Source organism: Lepus europaeus, chromosome 6 (genome assembly GCF_033115175.1).
Source record: "Lepus europaeus isolate LE1 chromosome 6, mLepTim1.pri, whole genome shotgun sequence".
Classification (NCBI taxonomy): Eukaryota; Metazoa; Chordata; class Mammalia; order Lagomorpha; family Leporidae; genus Lepus; species Lepus europaeus.
This window is the reverse complement of record NC_084832.1, coordinates 99,846,336-99,865,771: the sequence shown is the minus strand read 5'-3', so window position 1 is coordinate 99,865,771 and position 19,436 is coordinate 99,846,336. Positions and strand designations below refer to the sequence as shown.

General features: G+C 54.4%; 1 protein-coding gene across 1 annotated transcript in view; it reads left to right on the top strand.

Moving 5' to 3' along the window:
- Positions 1-2,768: 2,768 nt before the first annotated feature.
- The window catches only part of NTF3 (neurotrophin 3), a 71,318-nt gene continuing 54,650 nt past the window's right edge, over positions 2,769-19,436 (top strand). The window contains exon 1 of the mRNA XM_062195455.1: positions 2,769-2,970. Within this exon, the coding sequence (XP_062051439.1) occupies positions 2,953-2,970 (18 nt within the window). The 5' untranslated portion in view covers positions 2,769-2,952. The remainder of the gene's footprint in view (positions 2,971-19,436) is intronic.

The window sequence follows — 19,436 nt, the reverse complement described above, 5'->3', positions numbered from 1 at the left end:
CTGTCCCCAGCACCGGCTCCCAGGCCTGAACGCAGCAGTTTCTCTCCCAGTTCTGCCCTTTGCTTTCTATCTATACCGCTACAGCCGGTCCATCAAACAGAAAAACCTCTATTTAGAAACACAGATTGGCTTCAAAGTCAGCACGTTCGTTCTGCAGCTCCACACCGACTCTGCATTACAGCCCATCATCGTCTATTCGGTCTTTCGAAATGAAACCCCTCTGCTGATGTTTCTCCCAGGGTCTTAGGATCCCAGAGGAAGGGCTGGGGTGGGGGATGGGGGTGCCACCCATCCTCCGGCTTCCTTAGAGGGGAGAGGGGAGGAGGTAGAAAGAAAGGCAGCAAAGTGCAGATTGCCTGCTCACGGGACATCGCGTGGGGCAGGTCTAGCACAAAGACACGGGCCTGTGGGCTCCACGTGGGAAACCAGTCCTTGCATATCCTGCACTCCCGGGCTTCAGTCCGGGGTCTCCCTCCCTCCCCCAAAGACATCGCACATATTTGGCAAGATTAAGGTGTCACCTCTCATATTACAAGGCCTGTTGACTGCACGCAGAGGCAGACCCACCGGCTCCCCAGAGCTGGGAAACAATACAGAGTCTTCTGCGATCCACCTCCCGGCAGAGGGAGGCGGCCGGCCAGCGCACGGCATCTGCAGAACAACTCCGAGACTTCAACCGGGCTGCCTTTTCTTCCTCTGCGTCTTTTCTTTCGAGTTGTCGAATTTAAGCTTGCCCCTCTCCCCCTCCTCCCTCCAGACTGCCAGTGACCGTAGAGCTGCAGGCGGATCAGCCCGCACATGCATTTAACCCGTTCCTCGCTGCAGCGGAGCCCAGCACTTCTTGCCCTGCCACCTTCAGGTTCCCGGAGGACCTGAGGCTGGAGAGAAAGACAGAGAGAGAGAGAGAAATAAGAGCCCCAGAACTCGGCCAGAGGAGCCCCAACTGGGGCCTGAATTCCTCCTTTGACCCTGGCGGAGGGGGGCGGGAGGGGGGCAAGTGCGGGAAGTGGGGGAGGGCGGGGAGGCGGGCCAGAGGAGAAGGAGAAAACCGAGACCCAGCCGAGACGCCCCACGCAAACCTTCATGGTGCCGCGCGGCGGGGCGGAGGGCCCGCAGGAAGACGGCGGTATTTTGGCACCAAGGGAACAAAGTCAAGGAGGACCCTGCCCTCCCGTGGGGCGGCGCGACGTGACGCCCCAGGGCCTCCGCGGGCGCTGCTGGCCCTTTTCCATGTGACAACCTCCATCGGCCGGGATAATGATGAGGCAGGTACAACCTATCCTGTAGGCAGCCCCCAGACCCGCAACCTTCCCTGCCTCCCCTCCCGGGCCCAGCGCGACTCCTTTTCTGCGTCCGGCTCAGTGTGCGGCCAAAGTCACAAACAATTCCAAGGAATGGGGAGTTTTCAAAACCAGACTCCGGGCCGCACCACGGAGCGGGTGGCTTACTCGACGTCTCCACCGGCATTGGTGGGGAGGTGACGGCATCCTCGCTCGCTCGCTCCCCTTCCCCCACCCCCACCCCGGGGCGCGGGAGTCCAGTGGTCCCTGCTGGAAACCGCCGCAGGGCGCTCGGCAGGGGCCCGGGGCCGGGGTCGCCTCGCCTGGACTGGGGAGGGGACAGGACAGGGGCGAGGGTGTAAAGCTCCACTCCCCGTCTCCCCTCCCCGTGGATCCCTAAATAATGGGTCTTCCCCCCCACTCCTCTCGACGGCAAATGGGCGAAAGAAGATGACTTAACTCGGTAAATTTAGAGGGAGCGAACTCGGCGTGACCGGGGTCCAACGGGCGGCTAAATTTATCTCCCAGTGGAGAGTCTCCCCCCCACCCCCACCTCATCCTTTCCTCGAGTGAAGCTGGGGTGAGGAGGTGAGCGTCGCGGCTCCGGGGGCGCCACGGAGAAGTCTGTTGCTTGCTGCCTCGCCTGCGCCCGGCACAGCAGACGGGTGGGTGTGGGGCGCGTGCTCACTGCAGGGCCCGAGCCGAGCTGGGAAGCAAGGGGCTTGGGTGAGGTGGGAGGCTCCGAGCCAGCCCCCTTGCCCTTCCACGCTCCCGCGCGCACACACGCGCGCAGCCGCCCCTCCCTCGCTTCCCTTGCCCACCGGACCCCCGCCTCGCCGGCTTGACCTCGCTGGACCGCATGCACCGCGCCCTGGGTGCCGGTCCCCTGCAGCTGCGCTTTCGCACGGGAGACGGTGGCCCTTGGGCGTGTGCGTGCTGCGGGGTGCGGGGAGGAGAAGGTGGGGAATGATCTGGAGCTGTCGAGAGCCGGGGCTTGGTGGAGGAGTGGGTGCTGCAGCCCCAGTCCGCCTGGGGACGGGGGCAGGGAAGGCCTTCTTACAATTAAAAGGAAAAACTAAGAAGATTAAAGGGAACATTTTCAAGAAAAAGGACAAATAAGGCAGAAGACATTGACGCGGAAAATGTAGTGATAAACGAAACGTTTCGTTTTTTCCAGGATCTCTAAGGGGGCGGTGGTGGGGGTGGAGCACTGAAGAGTACTTTTAATTTGGAAGTTCTGGGGGTTTTTCTTCTTTATTTTTAAAGAGAGGCTAAGCGACAGGACCCCTTCTCCCTTACTGGCCCCCACAGCCAAGTCCGAGGGTGCCCGGGCGCGGGCACGCTGGGTGCGCAGCGGGCCGGGCGCGGGGGCGGGAGGCGCGGCGCGCAAGGGGTTAAGGCGCTGAGCGCGGAGCCATCTGGCCGGGTTGGCTGCTTATAACCGCGCAGATTATGTTCACGGGACTCAGAGTTGAAGGCTCCTCTCCCTACCGACCAGCTCCGCGCACCGCCCCGCGACAGAGCCCAGCGCAACTTTCTTCCCTCTTCTTTCTTCTCCTTTTCCTCCTGCTGGGTGGTGGCTGGGGCGGGGTCGGGGAAGACTTTGGATGACCCAGCTCGCGTCCACCTTTCTCTTCATGTCGACGTCCCTGGAAACAGTCACACGGATGCCATGGTTACTTCTGCCACGGTAAGGGGAGGCGGCGAGCAATTTGGGTGGGCAGGTCCGGGGGGCGCACGTGCGGCGGGATTTTCCCCGTGGACCTGCGCGGGGCGGAGGTGGGGGTGGGGAGGGGGACAGCCCCGCAGTGCGCCCCACCCCCATCGCGCCGCACGCATTCACTTTCCCGGGCTTGCGCCTTCCCCAAAGTTTGTGCTGGGATCTGCCCAGGCCGAGGCGCAACCACAACCATTCTCTCCCACCCCTCACTCAGGCACCACACACACACACACACACACACACACACACACGGACACCCTTCCCCACCTCCGCCTCCCTCTCGTCCCCTGGCTGCCCAAGAAACCGCCCTCAATCTGGGAAAGTGATCAGGTTTAAGGGACCTGGATTAGAAAGGGAGTGGGGGGCGGAGGCGAGGCGAAATGGGGACTACGGAAGAGCAGGAGATTTCGCAGAGCCACCACCCCGGCCCTCCAACCCACCCTTCTGCTCCTCCGAGAAGGCGTCCTGTGCACCCTGTAACAAAAGGGGGTGGCAGATAGACCCTGGGCGGGGAGGAGGCGAAGGTGCCGCCGCAGTCTCCTGGCACGCGCCTGGCACTCCGCCGGCCACCGCGCGCGGTTCTCCGCACGCCCCACCGCCACCGCGGCCGCTCTGTGTGCTGGGGGAAGGGACAAGCAGCTCCGTACCGGGACGGTGGGCGCTTCCCACTTGGGGCAGATGGGACTCCTGGCCCCGCCGCCGCCTACCTGCTCAGGAGTCAGGCTGCGCTGGAGGCTCGCCCGCGCCTACCCGGAGGCGACCGGATCCCGGGCCTTTGCGCAAACGGAGCTCCGCGCGAGGCCCTCACATCTGGGACCCCGCCTGGGAGCGGTGGGCCCCGAGGCTGGGCCATCCTGGGGCTTTCCTTGCGGTTTCTCCGAGCGGGTTCTAGGAACCTGAGCAGTGGTGCAGGGGGGCTGAGAGACCGGGGACCTGCGGAGCTAAGTCGGAGTTAAAAGGACATGCTAACCACCCAACTGGCCCCGTAGCCCCAGACTTCTAGCCAGGGGTGGATGCCGCCAGGGAAACTGGGGACGCTGGGAAGTCGAGGGGGCCGGAAGGAAGGGCAGGGGGCCCGAGGGGCTGGGACTGGGGGAGGGGGCTTCTGAGGGTCCTTCCTGGGCGCCAGTGGATGCATGTCCAGGAGGCGCTGCTTCTTTGCGGGAGTCTGGTAGCTGCGCTTCTCATCTGCACTTCACAGGCACGGTTCCGAGACCCCTGCACGGAGTGGTGTGGGGCTGTGGACTAGAAACCACCCTTTTCCTTGAAACACTGACTGGGATGGGATTCCAGGCTGGTGGAGAATGCCGAACTGAGCGCCTGGCCGGGACTCTGGCGGCGGGAGACAGGTTCAGAGGCCGCGCCAAGGTTCTGCTCCCAGGACGCAGTCTGAGCGCCGGAGCTGGGGGGCTCGGAGACCAGACGCCCGAGGACTTGTTTATTTGTGTTGGGGGTGGGGGCTAGGGTGGAGCACGGGGTGCAGGGGAGAAGGAAGTGTAGCAGGGGTGGGTGTCACTGCCGGAGGCTGATGTTTCTAACAGTACGTACAGAATGCCAGGGACGCCGCTTTTTAATAAAGAGGTGCCCTCTACCATCCGGCAAAAAAACGGGGAGCAGGGAAACACCGAAGCGCTCTGCCCTGCGCGCCAGGTCGCAGACTGGGAATATGGAGGGCGATGTCCTATCGGTACTGTTGTCACAACACTCAAACTCGCCTGCACACTCAGCCTGCGCGCCTCCCGCCCCATGCCTGCCTGACATGTCGCACAAAGAAAGTTGAGAGGTAGAAGGAGGAGATAAACTCCAACCGCCTGCTCCTGGGGCTGCAACCCACAGACGTGGGTCAGCCCAGGGGAGAGAGAGAGAGAGAGAGAGAGAGAGAGAGAGAGAGAGAGAGAGGGGGCAAGCTCCTGTAAACAGCTTGAAGGAAGGCAGAGTGTGCAGGTGTGTGATGGTGGAAGCTGGTGGAAGATTCCGAGCACAGGAGGACTGTGTGGGAGCTGGCTCTGTGTGAATGGGGTCTGCCTTCCTGCGGGAGGAGACTGAGATCGGGAAGGTTTTCCCCCAAAGTCCACCTGGGGGGGGGGGGGTGCCAGTGGGGGGGGTGCTGCCTGGGAGACGTGGGCTCCTAGGGAGTCTGTCAGATGGGCATCTGTGTGCGCTGCAGGAGATGAGAGCTGGTGGGAATATAGGTGTAGCTAATGAGGCATCGGTACCTGGGAAGGGAGTCAGAGCAGGAGGGGTGCAGTGTGTGGCAGACAGATGGCGGGTGCACGCCTGCACAGACACGTGGAGTGGGTGCGGTGCGGGGGGGGGGTGTCTCTGTGGGAGCGTGGGTGCCTGAGGATTATTAACGAAGAGGTGCATGGGGGGTGGGGAAAGATTAGCTGGGGGGATCAGAATGTGAACTTCATGCTGGGAAATTTGGCTGGGGTGACACTGGGGTACATGGGAGACAGAATCAGACGCCTGTGCTAGAGAGGCCCGGGGCGCTGGGGATGCTGGGTTGCTGTTTGCTTTTCTTCTCTCCCAGCCTTCCCAGAGAAGGGAGTAGAAGAAAGCTTAGGCTTAAGGGGAAAGGTCCTTCCGTATTGGCACTGGGTGGGGGATAAGAGGTGTGTGCATCAGATGAGAGTGTGTGGGTGAAGGTACTGCCTGTTTAGGGGCAGGGATGTGTGTGGTATCGTGTTGTAAAGTGGCTTTCATACTGAGTAGCGGAATCCACTATTATTAACTAATGTTTTTCATCAATTAAAATGAATGAAAGCCTACTAAATGCTCAGCCTACTGCTGGGTACTGAGGCATGGCACCGTGCCCTGGAAAAAATTCCTTCTGGAGCTCAGCTGACTGCTGCTGTTGTACGGCCGCTTGAGGTTTCGTCAAGGTCTATAATTCAGTTTCTAGGGATGTTTGTGGATCTTCGGGGACAAAGCAACGCTGAGTTGTATCTGTGGTTTTGACAAAAGTAGGCATAAAGACAGGGGGTGGTGGATACTTTGGTGCGCTGGGTCCCAGAGTTGGGAGTGTGACTGCTGCTTGTAGGGCGTGCGGGCTGGGAGTGGGAGGGTGTTGCAAGCTAGATCTGAACGCAGGTTCCCCTCCCAAGCTGGAGGCTGGCCATGGTGACAGTGCCCAGGGCTCCTTCCTAGCAGAAATGAGAGTTCCTTTGTGGAGCCAGAGAAGAGGGCGGAAGTGATCCGGAAAGATGCGGGCTGAGAGAGTTTGTTCTTTGATGTTTCCTGGACTCTGTGTGGAACTAACCTGTGCGTGCAGGTGCTGGAGAGCTGCAGGAAAGCAACTGGCAAGAAATGAACCAGGAGTGCAGGAGGGACTGGTTCTGGCGCTGGTGAGGGGGCGCATTGTGTACTTCTCCGGGGATTCTATGAGCCTGGGCAAGGGTGAGAAGTGTCTTGGATGCTCTAATGTGTATATAAAGGGCTGTAGGCTTAGGGATGAGGGAGGGTGACACTGGCTGGGTTCACACCCGAGCAGGGTGAGTGTTTGTGATGTGCATGGAGCTGCCTGCTTGGGCCAGGTGATAAGGAGCTCCCTCTGATTAGGTTCTGATCCTGAGAAGGCATTTGGTCAGGACAGTTTTAAACACAGCTTCATAGCTGCTGTGTTTTGAGCTTCTATGTTGTTTTGATGGGAAATTCCTCTCCTTGAGAGGGGGTTGGTGTAGGTCAGAAGACGCGATGGCGGGAGACTCCCATTGGAAGAGCCTTGATTCTGTAAAATCCTGCCACACTGGAACAGTGTGACTTTGGAAAAGTTTTCTAATTGCTCTCTCTCTCTCTCTCTCTCTCCCCCTCCCTCTCTTGCTCTCTTTCTCTCCCTCTTTGTAAAAAACAGCAACATCTATAATGACTCAATGAAGATGAAATTTCAGTTTTTTTTTTTTCTCTCGTCAAAACTGGGTGTGTTTAGTTGTACAAAACGAATTGAACTATCTGAACACAGGTGCTAGTAGGCACGTAAGCTGCTGCCGCTTCCCCTCTGCACCGTGAGCTAATGAATACACATCTTCCATGCTCATCCCAGCCCTACTGCCATCCACTGTGTAAACAAGACTTTTCCGTGGCTGCCTGGGTTTACTCAGCCCTAACCTGGAGGCAGCCAGACCTAGATTCTAGTTGCTGGAAAGCTGAAAGGTCTTTGATCTATGCAGAAGAAGGATAGCTCAAGAATCTGTTTTATTAATGATCGGGGACAGACATTTTCCTATTTTTAAACATCAGCTATGCAGACTACAATGCCCAAGCAAATGTGAGTTTGAGGACAGAGAACAGAGTAGTTGTCCTGGACATAGCCACCATTTGAATACCAGAGGAGCAAAATCCAGCCACCCTGAGCTACCGTAAGGTCTGTTTGCTTTTGGTCTGTGATGGCCAGGCAGGCAAGGGTCCGCCTGGGAGGAGGAGGGCCTGGGCTTTGGGTTTGGGGAATGCTGTGAGCCCATGCAGCAAGCCGGACACGGCCGCTTTCCCAGAGGCAAGGATGGAGGCACCGAGAGGCTGCTGAAACCTCGGAGTCCTTCCAGAAGTTAGCACATGCTGTCAACTCCTGGCTCAGCATCAGGCTCCCATCCTAGAGTTCAGTGGCCATAAATAGTCAGGAGCCAAGCTATTTCCATGAGGCACTAAACCAATTCTGCTGCTTTTCTTGGCGAGATTGGGCCAATTAAATTGATTGGAAGAAGTCACTGCTGATGGGTCTCACGTTCCCCAGGCGGGACAGGCCAGCAGAATTTAACCACCTAACGTTTCCCATCTCTGCACTTGCTCTCCCAGATGTATCCCATGTCCAGGCGCCTCCTCTCCCCCACCGTTCAGGATGCCTTGTTGAGCAGGCAGCTTCTGCTTGGCTTTCTCCAGGTCTCCACTGGAGAGAATACAGATCCAGGTGTTGGCTGAAGACAGTAGGGATGGTGGCCCAACTCAAATCTTTTGTTTTTTGACAGGCAGAGTGGACAGTGAGAGAGAGAGACAGAGAGAAAGGTCTTCCTTTGCCGTTGGTTCACCCTCCAATGGCCGCCGCGGCCGGCACGCTGCGGCCGGCACACCGCACTGATCCGATGGCGATGGCAGGAGCCAGGTTGTTATCCTGGTCTCCCATGGGGTGCAGGGCCCAAGTACTTGGGCCATCCTCCACTGCCTTCCTGGGCCATAGCAGAGAGCTGGCCTGGAAGAGGGGCAACCGGGACAGAATCTGGCACCCCGATCGGGACTAGAACCCAGTGTGCCAGCGCCGCAAGGCAGAGGATTAGCCTATTGAGCCACGGCGCCGGCCGCTCAACTCAAATCTTTAAACACCTCGAGCCTGCTTCTGGCCCTCACCAGCTGCTGTTTTACTTTGTCATGAGGCCTGCAGTTTCTGGCATTGGGACTACAGGACTAATGGCCATGGCTAGGATTTTAGGTTTAGTTTTATTTAAAATTGAGTTTGCTGGAGAAGACCAAACCTTTTGCAAAGACAAGACTGATTAAGATCTGTAGATGGACTTTGTGAAAGGACTGGCATTTGAAGAGAGGTGAGCATGGTGAACGTGTGTGTGTGTGTGTGTGTACACGTGAGCATGCGTGTGCTAGGGCACACGTGGCCACAGGATGCATTTGTAGAACTTATGGTAGAGGTTGCAGGTGTACAGACACATTGTCGTCATATTGTGTCTTTTGGGTGGGTTAGCTTATGGAAACAAATGGAGGGCAACTTCCTTCAGACCATTGTACACAGAGATGTGTTTGCTTGTAAGTATGAAGCCGGTGCAGACTCTATTTCATTCTTCCCTGGACAGTTTCTGTTGAGGTCAAGGCCAGGCAAAACTAGCCTTTCAAAGGACTCACTTCAGAAGCTATGAGAGTACAACAGATGGCCTAAGAAATTTAAGGTGTTCTCATTGTTGTGAACAGTTTTCTTTACTCAGCCTTTCATTTTGCCCAAAAATATTAAGGGGGTAGAGATGGCACCTCTCCACACACACACACATGATTGGCATGTGTTTGTTATCCACATCTCCATCTCTGCCATGATCTTCCTCAAACAGTGTTAAGCAGGGAACCAGGGAGGGCCTTGTGGGGCTCTGGGCATACTCAAAGGACAGACCTCTGCCAGGGCTGCAATTCATTTGGAAATCAGACGGTGAAGTGGGATGTGGTGTGGCCTGCTATGACTGCTCAGCAGTTAGCAACGTCTCCAGAGAAGATCCCCAGGTCGTTTGTGGATTTGTCCCGTCAGATATCTTTGGGAAGGGTTAAGGTTCTCAAACATTCAAGGCTAGAGCTCCCAGGCTAAATGAAGATGTACTCATCTCAGAGGACCCCAGGCCCAGGCAGACATGAGCAGCATGAGGCAGAAGGTGGTCTTCTGGCTTGCTAGTGGGGGCTAAAGGCTGAGCTCTGTCATGAATTAACTCTGGGCAGCCTGTCCGGGCTCTGACTTTGCGTCTATAACTGAAGTGCTTGAGTTAGAAGATCTTAAAGTCCTGTTTTAGCTCCACCATCCTAGGATTCTACCGTAGCTCCAGCTTCTTATTGAACCTGGGCTACCATGCTTCCTGTGAAGTGCACCCCAACAAATCCTTCCTGAACTCCTGTTTTTATCTTTGGAGAGTGGCTGAGTTGAAGGCAGAAAGGCATGCAAAGAATTTGCCAGAGTGCTGCATTTTGGCCAAGAATGCTTGAGACGTTGGCTTAGCCTGTGCCTCTGGGCCGTGTATGCAGAGCAGAAAGAGGGGTTGGGTTTGGCTTTCTGGTAGATCTGGTGCTCAGCATGAATCTTCCACTAGAGTATCTTTCCATGTTTATGTTTCTAAGATAAGCACCTACCTTTAAAATTATTGATGATGATAGTTAATAGTCGAGCCCTTGCTGGGTGCCAAGTATTACTAAAAGCACTGCATGGCACTTGCCTCAGGGCCCAGAATATTCCCTCTCATAGGTGGGGATACTGAGGTTATGTGAGGTTAAGGGATATGCTCATGTTCACACAACTGGATGCTGATAACGCTGCCTTGACAGCCCAGAGCGTAGGACCATCCCAAGTCTTTCACCTGCCAGTCCTAGTCTGTGTCATCCAGCTGAGAGCTGGTTCAGTTGGCTTCTGCAAAGCTTGTCACCCCACAGGGTAACCTGTTCCACCTGAAGCTTCCTTTTCATGTGCAAGACAAATGTTTGGGCTTTCTAGCCACCTGCTGGCAAGCATGTGCCACATCTGTCTTGGCTTCCGTGAGTTCTCCCCCCTTTACCTCCCGTTCTGTTGACAAGGGAATCTGCCCTTCCAGAATGTGGGTATTGATTTAAGCCACAATTGCCTCCTTGTAAACTCTGCAAGATTGGAGCCGGACATCTGGTTTTGATCCACACACCCACAGGAGGTGGTAGGTCCCAGCGTTCTTGAATCCTGGAATGGGGAGTGCACAGAATGGAAGCAAACAGCGGAAATGAGTGGCAAGCCTGGTGTTGCTTCAGAATTTGGAAAGTGGCTCTCCTTGGTAGGCTGCGGAGCTCACACTGTTTGAACCGGGGCCAAGGTTAAAGTCGATTTCTTGCGGGGAGTTTGGGGACAGGGGTTACTGTGAGGACTGGTGCTCTCCGTGCTGGGTTGGATGCAGAGCAGCATGGCTGTAGAATGCTCCAGCCCCAGCATCCACCTCTGCGGCCCAGTATCTGGGCAGTGCCAGAAGTAGGGAGACCCAAGGAGTGCTTAGGATGGCGTTGCCTTCTTGGAAGGGTGTGACTGAAGGCTCTTGTTCTTCTTTCTCACCCCACCCGTTTCCCCACCCCATCTCATCGGCATCTTCAAGGCAGTTAATGGGAAATGACGTTGCTCTGTCCAGAGAAGGCTTTAAAATGAGCAAGTTAATGGCAAGCACTAACCCAATGCCTATCAGATGGTTGGTGCTCAGAAGCACCATTTAAAAGAAGCCCTTCACATGTTGGACACTGCTTTTCCCCTTCTATTTACTGATAGCCAGGATTTTGCAATATGCTACCCCTCCCTCTGTCTCTAGGTCTAAGTCCCCAGTGTTTAAAAATATCTTCCCCCTCTGGCTCCAAGTTATCCCTTAGGGACTGTGTTTCAAGTTCGCAGTCTGGGATCGCTTCCATCCTGGGGCTGGCAGACCTGCTCCTGATGGTTCACAAGGTACTTCTACCAGGTTTACGTGGAGATTTCTCCACAGGGGTGTGCCGTGATTCGCAAGGAGCCCTCCTGACACCCAGCCGGCCACATTCCGCCCTGCAAAGGACTCAGGCTAGCAGTGGGACTCGGAGCCGAGTGCTTTCCCTCCTCAGGCCTCCATTTTCCCTTCTGGGAAAGGACGGGGCTGGAGTCGCTGGCTTCCCCGGCCTCCCTGTGGCCCGCCCCTGGGATGGTCAGGTATCCCTGCTGGTGTTAAGGACTTCTGTCCGACACGGCGGAGAGCTTGGAGGAGGAAATTAAGTTACGCGATGCCAGATACATTATTGACCCTAGGGGTGAGGGTGTGTTTATAAAGTGCTGAGGAAGCAAACTTGCCAGACTTGTGGCAGATCCAGGGTTGGAAGCTGGGAGCATCGGGAGAGGTTCCTGTGGAATAAAATTGCGGGTAGCCAAGTTCAAAAACCACGAGCCAGGGGGCGGGGGGTGGGGTGGGAGGGGACCAGACTCCACTGCCTACTCTCCCAGATGCTAACAGCAATTTGGGGGAGGCCCTGAACTATGTCAGGTCTCACTTGCCTTGTGAGTTAAACGAGAGTAAAAGGCTCCTGGCTTAGATGCTCTCTAAAGTCTTTCCTGCCCTTTCATTCAATTTCAGGAATTGGGGCCTCATAGGAGAATCTAGATGGATGGATCAGGAAGGGATATCCCTAAATGGCTTAAATGTAGAGAGAGGCGTCCGGGTAGCAAAATGACAGCAGTGGCAGGAATTTGCTTCTGCTCAGGTAGTCGAGACGGCCTTAGGGGTGCCTTCTGCACAAATATTTTGTTTCCAGTGTTCAATCCTCTATTTCACCAATAATATGATTTTTAAAGATCAAATGATTGATTTGAAAGACAGAGCTAGACACACACACACACACACACCACAGAGAAATCTTCCATCCACTGGTTCACTTTCCAAGTGGCTGCCGTAGCTAGGACTGGGCCGCACAGAAGCGAGAAGCCAGGAGCTCCATCCTGGTCTCCCACACAGGTGGCTGGGACCCAAGCACTCAGGCCATCTTCCCCTGCCTTCCCAGGCACATCAGCAGCGAGCAGGGCCGGAAGCTGAGCAGCACTCTAACACGGGATGCAGGCCTCACAAGCCAGGGCTGAACTCACCGGGCTGCACCACCAGACTGACCCCAATGATACTCCCATCATCCTCCAGCTGTCTTCTAATCATGACTACCTCCTCTAAGGGGCTCCTTGCCTTTCTCCCAGACAGCCTGGAGCTCCCTTCCCAACCTCCCTGTGTTTTATTTGCTTTCCTATTTCCTCGCTAGAATGTGAGCTATGTAGAGGAATGGGAACTGTTCTTTTCCTCCTTTATGTGCCTCCAGCTCCTTGAATAGTGCCTGCCCTGGAAATCGGAAATGTGCTGGGCGAAGGAGTGAGTGGCTGGCTGGCGAGTTCGGATAGCGCAGAGGTAATAGGACAGCGCCAGGAGCCAGGCTCAGGCGGGTGGTGCACCTTGTCTAGGTCTCCTGTTTGTCTGTGTGCTCCCTCCTTTCCCACCAGGAAGGGCCGTTCTTGTTCTCCCCAAGGGCCCCTTCCCACGGTGTCTTCAGCTCCCTAGTTCTTCTGCAAAAGTGGGCTCTTGGTCACGGGGAAGTGGGCGTCATTGTGCGTGACTCTTCTGACACCTGGAAAGCAGCTCAGAACACTTGTAACGATGATGCAGTGAGCATCCTGCTGGTGGCCTTGCACTTGGCAGTGGAGAAGATGCAGAGACAGATGCAGTGGTCCTGGCCTCGGCATCTACAAGCTGTTCTAGGAAACAAACAGGTTACAGTCACTGTGTGGGAACCTGAAGTCCCAGTGCCAGACCACGGCTAGGGCGATGGATGCTCACGACCCACTGGGATGTGAACCTTTGTTCCTTTGCAGCAAGATGTGTGTTGCGCAGGGGCCGGGGCTTGGGGGACGGTAGGAGTGCGTGCTCACAGGTGCACTTTTCAGAAAGATCTCTGCTCCAGCTGTAGCGGGCACAGGCAGGGGAGGTCAGTCCATCGGAGGCATTTGGGCTCTGCTTCTGCCAGCGAGCACTGCCTCCATGACCACTTCCGACACAGGGACAGACTGCCATCTACTGTCCACTCCTGTCCTCTGAGTCCCTCTCGCTCAGGGAACTTCTTGGCTTTTTCTTTTTCTTTTCCACATCCTGTTCTTAATGAGTTCAGACACCAGGAGAAATAGACACTGGATCCTTATTTAGTGTTTTCTTTAGAGTTTGGAAGGGATACTATTAAAAAAAAAGGCATAACACAGGAGTGGATGTTTGGCCCACAGTTGAGACGCCACTTAAGACACCCTCATATTGTAGTACCTGGGTCCAGTGCCCAGCCACACCTGCTCCTGTTAATGCACACGCGTGGAGGCAGTGGTGATGGCTCAAATAATTGTGCTCCTGCCACCCATGTGTGAGACTCAAGATTGCATTCCCAGCTCCTAGCTTCAGCCTGGCTCAGACCAGGCTGTCGTGGGCATTTGGGAAGTGAACCAGCCAGATAGGAGCATTCTCTGTCTAAGTAAGTAAGTAAATGAATAACAAATTAGTGAGATGATTTTATCTGCTTAACAAAATGTTACTTTAAGGGACTGCCCTGCCCCCGCTGAGCCTTCCTGATCCCTGTGCTCCATGCCAAGTGGAATACCAGGAGGTGAAGGGCACAGTCCTAGCTCCCATGGTCAGGCAGTCTGATTGGACAGACTTGCAGAGATGGACAGGAGAGGGAGGTGGGGGTGTGTGTCTGGCCACCAGCAATGACCAGCAGGGACCACAGAGACATGGGGAGCTGGAGAACAGAGGAGCGTTGGAGGCTGGGATGACTTGGGCAAGATGGTGATGGGCAAGTTGACTGGGCCTGCATTTAGCAACACCAGGGTTCCAGAAAAGGCTCCCGAGGGAGCTGCATGACATCGTGGGTCAGGCTCAGAGCCAATCTGGAAGCTGAGGGCTCCTTCTTCCCAAAGCTCTTGCTGTCTAAGAACCTTCCCATCCCTTGCTGTGCAGCACGCACCGCTGTGTACAGCAGGAGGTGGAATCCTGGTTTCCAGTGTGTTGGGGATTGATGACGTCACTTGCTTCCCTGCGGGGAGGGTCTCTGCCTGTGAGTCCCTGAGATGAGAACCCTGCAGGAGAGGGACAGTCTCCCCAGGGACCATCAGGGAGCTGTGCACATCAGAGGGGGCCAGGCTCTCCAAATAGCACCTGTGTGCTGCTTCATCTCCACGTGCCGAGTCACACAGCCCGCCCCCCCCCCCACCAAAGCTGCTGCCTCAGTATCCTAGTGATGGTCATAGCTCCACTGCAAGAGTCCTTCACATTAGAATTCACTCTGCCATTGCTTTTGTGGAGGTTTTCTGCCCACTTATTTGATTTATTTGAGAGGCAGAGAAGTAAAAAGAGAGCCCCCATCTTCTGTGTCACTCCCCAACTGCCAGGGACCGGGAACTCTATTTTGATCTCCCATGTGGATGGCAGGGACCCTACTACTTGAGCCATCCATGCTGCTTCCCAGAGTCTACATTAGCAGGAAGCTGGAGTCAGGAGCCAGAGCGGGGACGGTGTGTGTGTGTGTGTGTGTGTTAACTGTTATCCTAGCCAAATGCTCACCTTGGAGGTTTTTATTATTTAAAAGGTTTGCTTATTTACTTAAAGGTCAGAGTTACACAGAGACAGGGAGACACACACACACACACACAGAGAGAGAGAGAGAGAGAGAGAGAGAGAGAGAGAGAGAGAGAGAGAGATCTTCCATCTGTTGGTTCACTCCCCAGGTTCAGGCAGGGACAGGCTAAAGCCAGGAGCCAGGAGCTTCATCTGGGTCTCCCACCTGGGTGGCAGGGTGGGTCCCAAACACTTGGACCATCCTCTGCTGCTTTCCCAGGCCACTAGCAGGGAGCTGGATAAGAAGTGGAGCAGCCAGGACACAAATTGGCACCCATATGGGATGCCAGCATTACAGGTGGTGACTTTACCCACTACGCCGCCACAACGCTGACCCCAGAACCTCAGACTTCTTGATGTCTGTGGATTAAAATGTAGAAAAGATTGCTTTTCAAAGCTCACTCTCTTGCTTTTCCTTGGCATTTGAATTACCACAAAGGAAACATGCTATTTATTTCATGTTCTTGTCTTTTAGTGTGTGTGTGTGTGTGTGTGTGTGAGAGAGAGAGAGAGAGAGAGAGAGAGAGAGAGAGAGAGAGAAGAGAGGAAGATATTGTGTATCGTGGTCTATTAGTAAGTCTAGGAAATCAAGTTGCGTTTGGGTTGGGTTGCTGGTCGGGAGACTTCTTCACTGTAATCCTCTGGCGGTTTCCTTTGATTGTCAGCTCTAGTACAGACCCCAAGCGCATCTTCCCACCCCCTTCAGTGCCCAGGGCTCCTCCGGGGCTGCTGGATCAGGTTACAGTCTGTCTGCCGAAAGTCTCCTGAGTTCTTTGGGGGACCCCTCAACAGAGGCACAGCCAAGGCTGGAGGAAAAGCAAGAGAAGGAGATTAGAGAGGGGTTGCCTTGTTTATTATATGTTTTCCTGTGGCGTGCTGATGTCTGGGACTATTGGAGAGAAAGTGAGAGAGAGAGAGAGAGAGAGAGAGAGAGAGAGAGAGAGAGAGAGAGAGAGCGCCTGCAGCCCTGGGGAAGAAATGCAAGGGAAATTTCTCCAGGACCAACCTACATGGAGGGAGGGAGTCAGCTCCCAGCAATGTGCAAGGAACCAAGGAACCTCAGGAAATACCTGGGAAGTGTCTGGCTGGCTTGCGATGTGGTTGGTAATGACTGGTGAAAGCAGGAGGAAATGGAGAGTCAAGTTCCCCGTGGAAAGCCGCCTGAGATGCTGTGTGTGGTGTGGAGGAGCAGGCGGGAGTGACAGGGAGGGCAGTGGGGGGCCACGGGAGACTGGGAGTCAGCCAAGGTTGAAGGCGGGCTGGTCGTCCTTTGTTTTCGAAAACAGGGCTCTGACTGCCACATGGAAATGGCTCTTAGGAAAGAGTTGCTCAACGACAGAATCACAGACGGCCAGAGGCATGGAAGAGGGAATGAATGAAAAATGAATGAATGGTGGCCAGCGCTGTGGCTCACTTGATTAATCCTCCACCTGCGGTGCCGCCATCCCACATGGGCACCAGGTTCTAGTCCCGGTTGCTCCTTTTCCAGTTCAGCTCTCTGCTGTGGCCCAGGAAGGCAGTGGAGGATGGCCCAAGTGCTTGGGCCCTGTATCCGCATGGGAGACCAGGAGAAGCACCTGGCTCCTGGCTTTGGATCAGCGCAGCACACCAGCTGTAGTGGCCATTTCGGGGGTGAACCAACGGAAGGAAGACCTTTCTCTCTGTCTCTCTCTCTCTGTCTATAACTCTACCTCTCAAATAAAAAAAATGAAAAAGAGAAATGAATGAATGAATGAATGAATGCAGAGGGGGAGCAATAGGCCTGCCCTGATCCCTGGCTGCTCGGATCACTGCTGCTTCTGGGGACCCTCACGGGGTCTCAGACACCGAGTAGTGTGGCTCTGTGTTTCACAGAGGATTAACTAATTCCACTTAGTGCTGAGAGTGTAGGGTGGTTAGCCATGGGGGGAGTCTGCCAACCTTTTTCCTTCCTCTACAGGTTTTCAATCCTAATTGGATTTTATTGAGGAGCCAAAAGGGAGATGGCTTTGGGGTCACCCCCAGGACATCTGAAATATGTCAGTGGCTTACTCCAGAGAGTCTTTTTGTATTGCAGAGTTTTCCATTAGCAACCAGTGGGATATGGACATGCACTGATGTAGCTGGGGTTTCTGGAGGGGGTCCCACTTTCCTGACACTGGCCTCACGCATAGATGATTTCTATGGGCTTGTGTGTGTGTGTGTGTGTGTGGTTGGCTATTTAAAGTTTCAGACCCTCCTGCAAATGACCAAACTGTACAACACGTCCTTGGCCAGTAGTGGATCTACACATAGAATTCTTGCAAAGTAACATTGTGTAGCATATAAGGAGAGTGACTCAGGTTTGCAGAATGCAGTCTTGCACCTTGGGGAGGTATTGGAGCAGGGAGGGGTAACAGCTAGGGAGCAACAAGGACCTCCAGGGTGTCAAAGACCTACCTCTGCTGCACGAAGACTCTCCCATGCTCTGACTGCTCCCATTTCACCTTGCACTGTGAGATCTGTAAACTTTGGCTGACCTTGGCCTATAGCTAGGACACAGGCATCTATACTTCGTGGAGCCAATCAGGAGGGCGCAATGCACAGCCAGCATGGAGAACCATTAGCTCACAGTATTAACAGGCTGTGCCTCTCCACAGCTTTGTCATGCACCTGTTACATTCTTGCCCTGGGTGTACACTTCTGAGAACTCCTCCTAAGTGGGGGTTAAGGTTGCTCAGCTAATTTGGGTTGACCCCACTTCCTACCTATCCAGCTTTTGCCTCAGAACCTGGACACAAGAGGACAGGGTCTCAACACCTCTCTGAAGTGTCTTTCATCCTCAGCTCCTGGAGGGGGTGTTGTGGGTGAATGTGGGCTATAAGGGAAAGAAAGGGGAAAGACTAGCATTGATGGGGCATTAATGATGTGCAGGTATTTTTATATGTGTCCTCTTACTAGGACATAGCAACCCAGTTGCCCTTGGGGTCACAGACTGAACCAAGTTGGAGTGCACGGTTTACAAAGTGAATTCAATGAAAATGTTTGTGACTGCTGAATGATCAGCTTCCCTACACTGGCACACCCTGGGAATTTGCATACCAGTGAGGTGTCCTTTCTAGGCTTAGCCTTGGTTCAGTGGAAAAGAAAGCACCTATCTGCTCCCTCTGCTCTGTGGGATCCAGCGCCAAGAGCAAGTCTTGGGCTGCTGCTTCCAAGAGGCCCAGGCTGAGAAAGCAGTTGTCCTCTTCCTTGCCTTGTCCCTAGGGCTTGCAGGAGAGCAGGGAGTGGAGTTCAGAGAAGCAGGCAACAAAACAAATCTGGAAAAAGTTTTGTTTCCAACCATATACTACCAAATCGTCAGGCAGACTCTTTGAATCATTGCAGTGTGTGGGTTTCTCATTTAGAATTCTTGCAAAAGATGTCATGGTGGATGCCTCCAGCCACACCAGAGCTAGATGTCTAGCACCCAAAACTAAGTACTTAACTTTTGGACCTGGGATTCTCTGAACCACTAAGCAGTCTAAGTGGAATTTAGGAACCATGATCCAGCAGAACGAGACATGCATACCAGATAGGAGGTGGGGGGGGGGGCTAATCTAGGAGAGCAGCAGGTGGTGGCTAAGCCACAACCCACAGTGGTGGGGACAGCCTCATACTGCCGAAGGGACTGCAGGTGCACTGCACGTCACAGACAAACCCTGCAAAACTGGCAGAAGCAGAAGAGCACAGGGCTGCCTCTCCGTGTGCATCATGTGGATGGACTTCAAATCATTCTTGCCTCGGCTGTGCACCTGCCCCCCTCTCGCACTCCGCACACAGCCAACACCTGCAGCAGAGGCTGCCTAGAGCCCTGTCTCCAGGAGGGGAAAGATGGATGAGTAGAAGCAGTCATTGGGGAACTCCGGGCTATTACTCTGCTTTCCAAAGTCTAATGCAGAACACACTCAGAAAGGCTCATGCACTGTGGCTTGAAAGAGTGTCGGGAAGTTGACCATGGTCTTGAGGAGCATTCCACACAGTCTCTGTAAGAGGTGTTAAGAGTGAGCCTCCAGGGATCCCCCTATAGGATTATGCATGAGAATTAAAGTGGAAAATGTTCTTTAGACTCTTTCTGCCTCAGAGATATTGACCAAAGAATCTACACATCCTTGAAGTCAATTTTTGAGAAAAATAATATGTAAGCAGGTGCCGTTTGCACTCTGGATCCCCAACAGTCACAACTTCTTGGAGCCTTAATTTCCTCTTGTACAAGGGCATCCTTAATACAGTTAATGTGGGATGTCAAAAGAAGATGATGAATGGGCGACTGCTTTGCCAGCTGTAGCTTACAAATTTGTTAGGGTTTAAGCTGTTGCACTCTCACCTGGTTCCTGTGCTTGGCAGGTGGCTGGGAAGATGTTTCCTGATAAGACACCGCTGGATGTAGGTACTCCTGGAAACAGTGAAAGTTCCCAGGGGCCTTCGGGTGGCACCGTAAGAAATAGGAAGAAATGTAGCTGCAGCTTGAAAAACAGCAGTGTGTTCCTCTACCTGTTTCTGATGACGTCATCAGGCATAGGAGATTCTGGGGGAGGGGCTGCCATGGGCCAGGAGGTTCAGAGTGGGCATGTGCTGGGAAGAAAA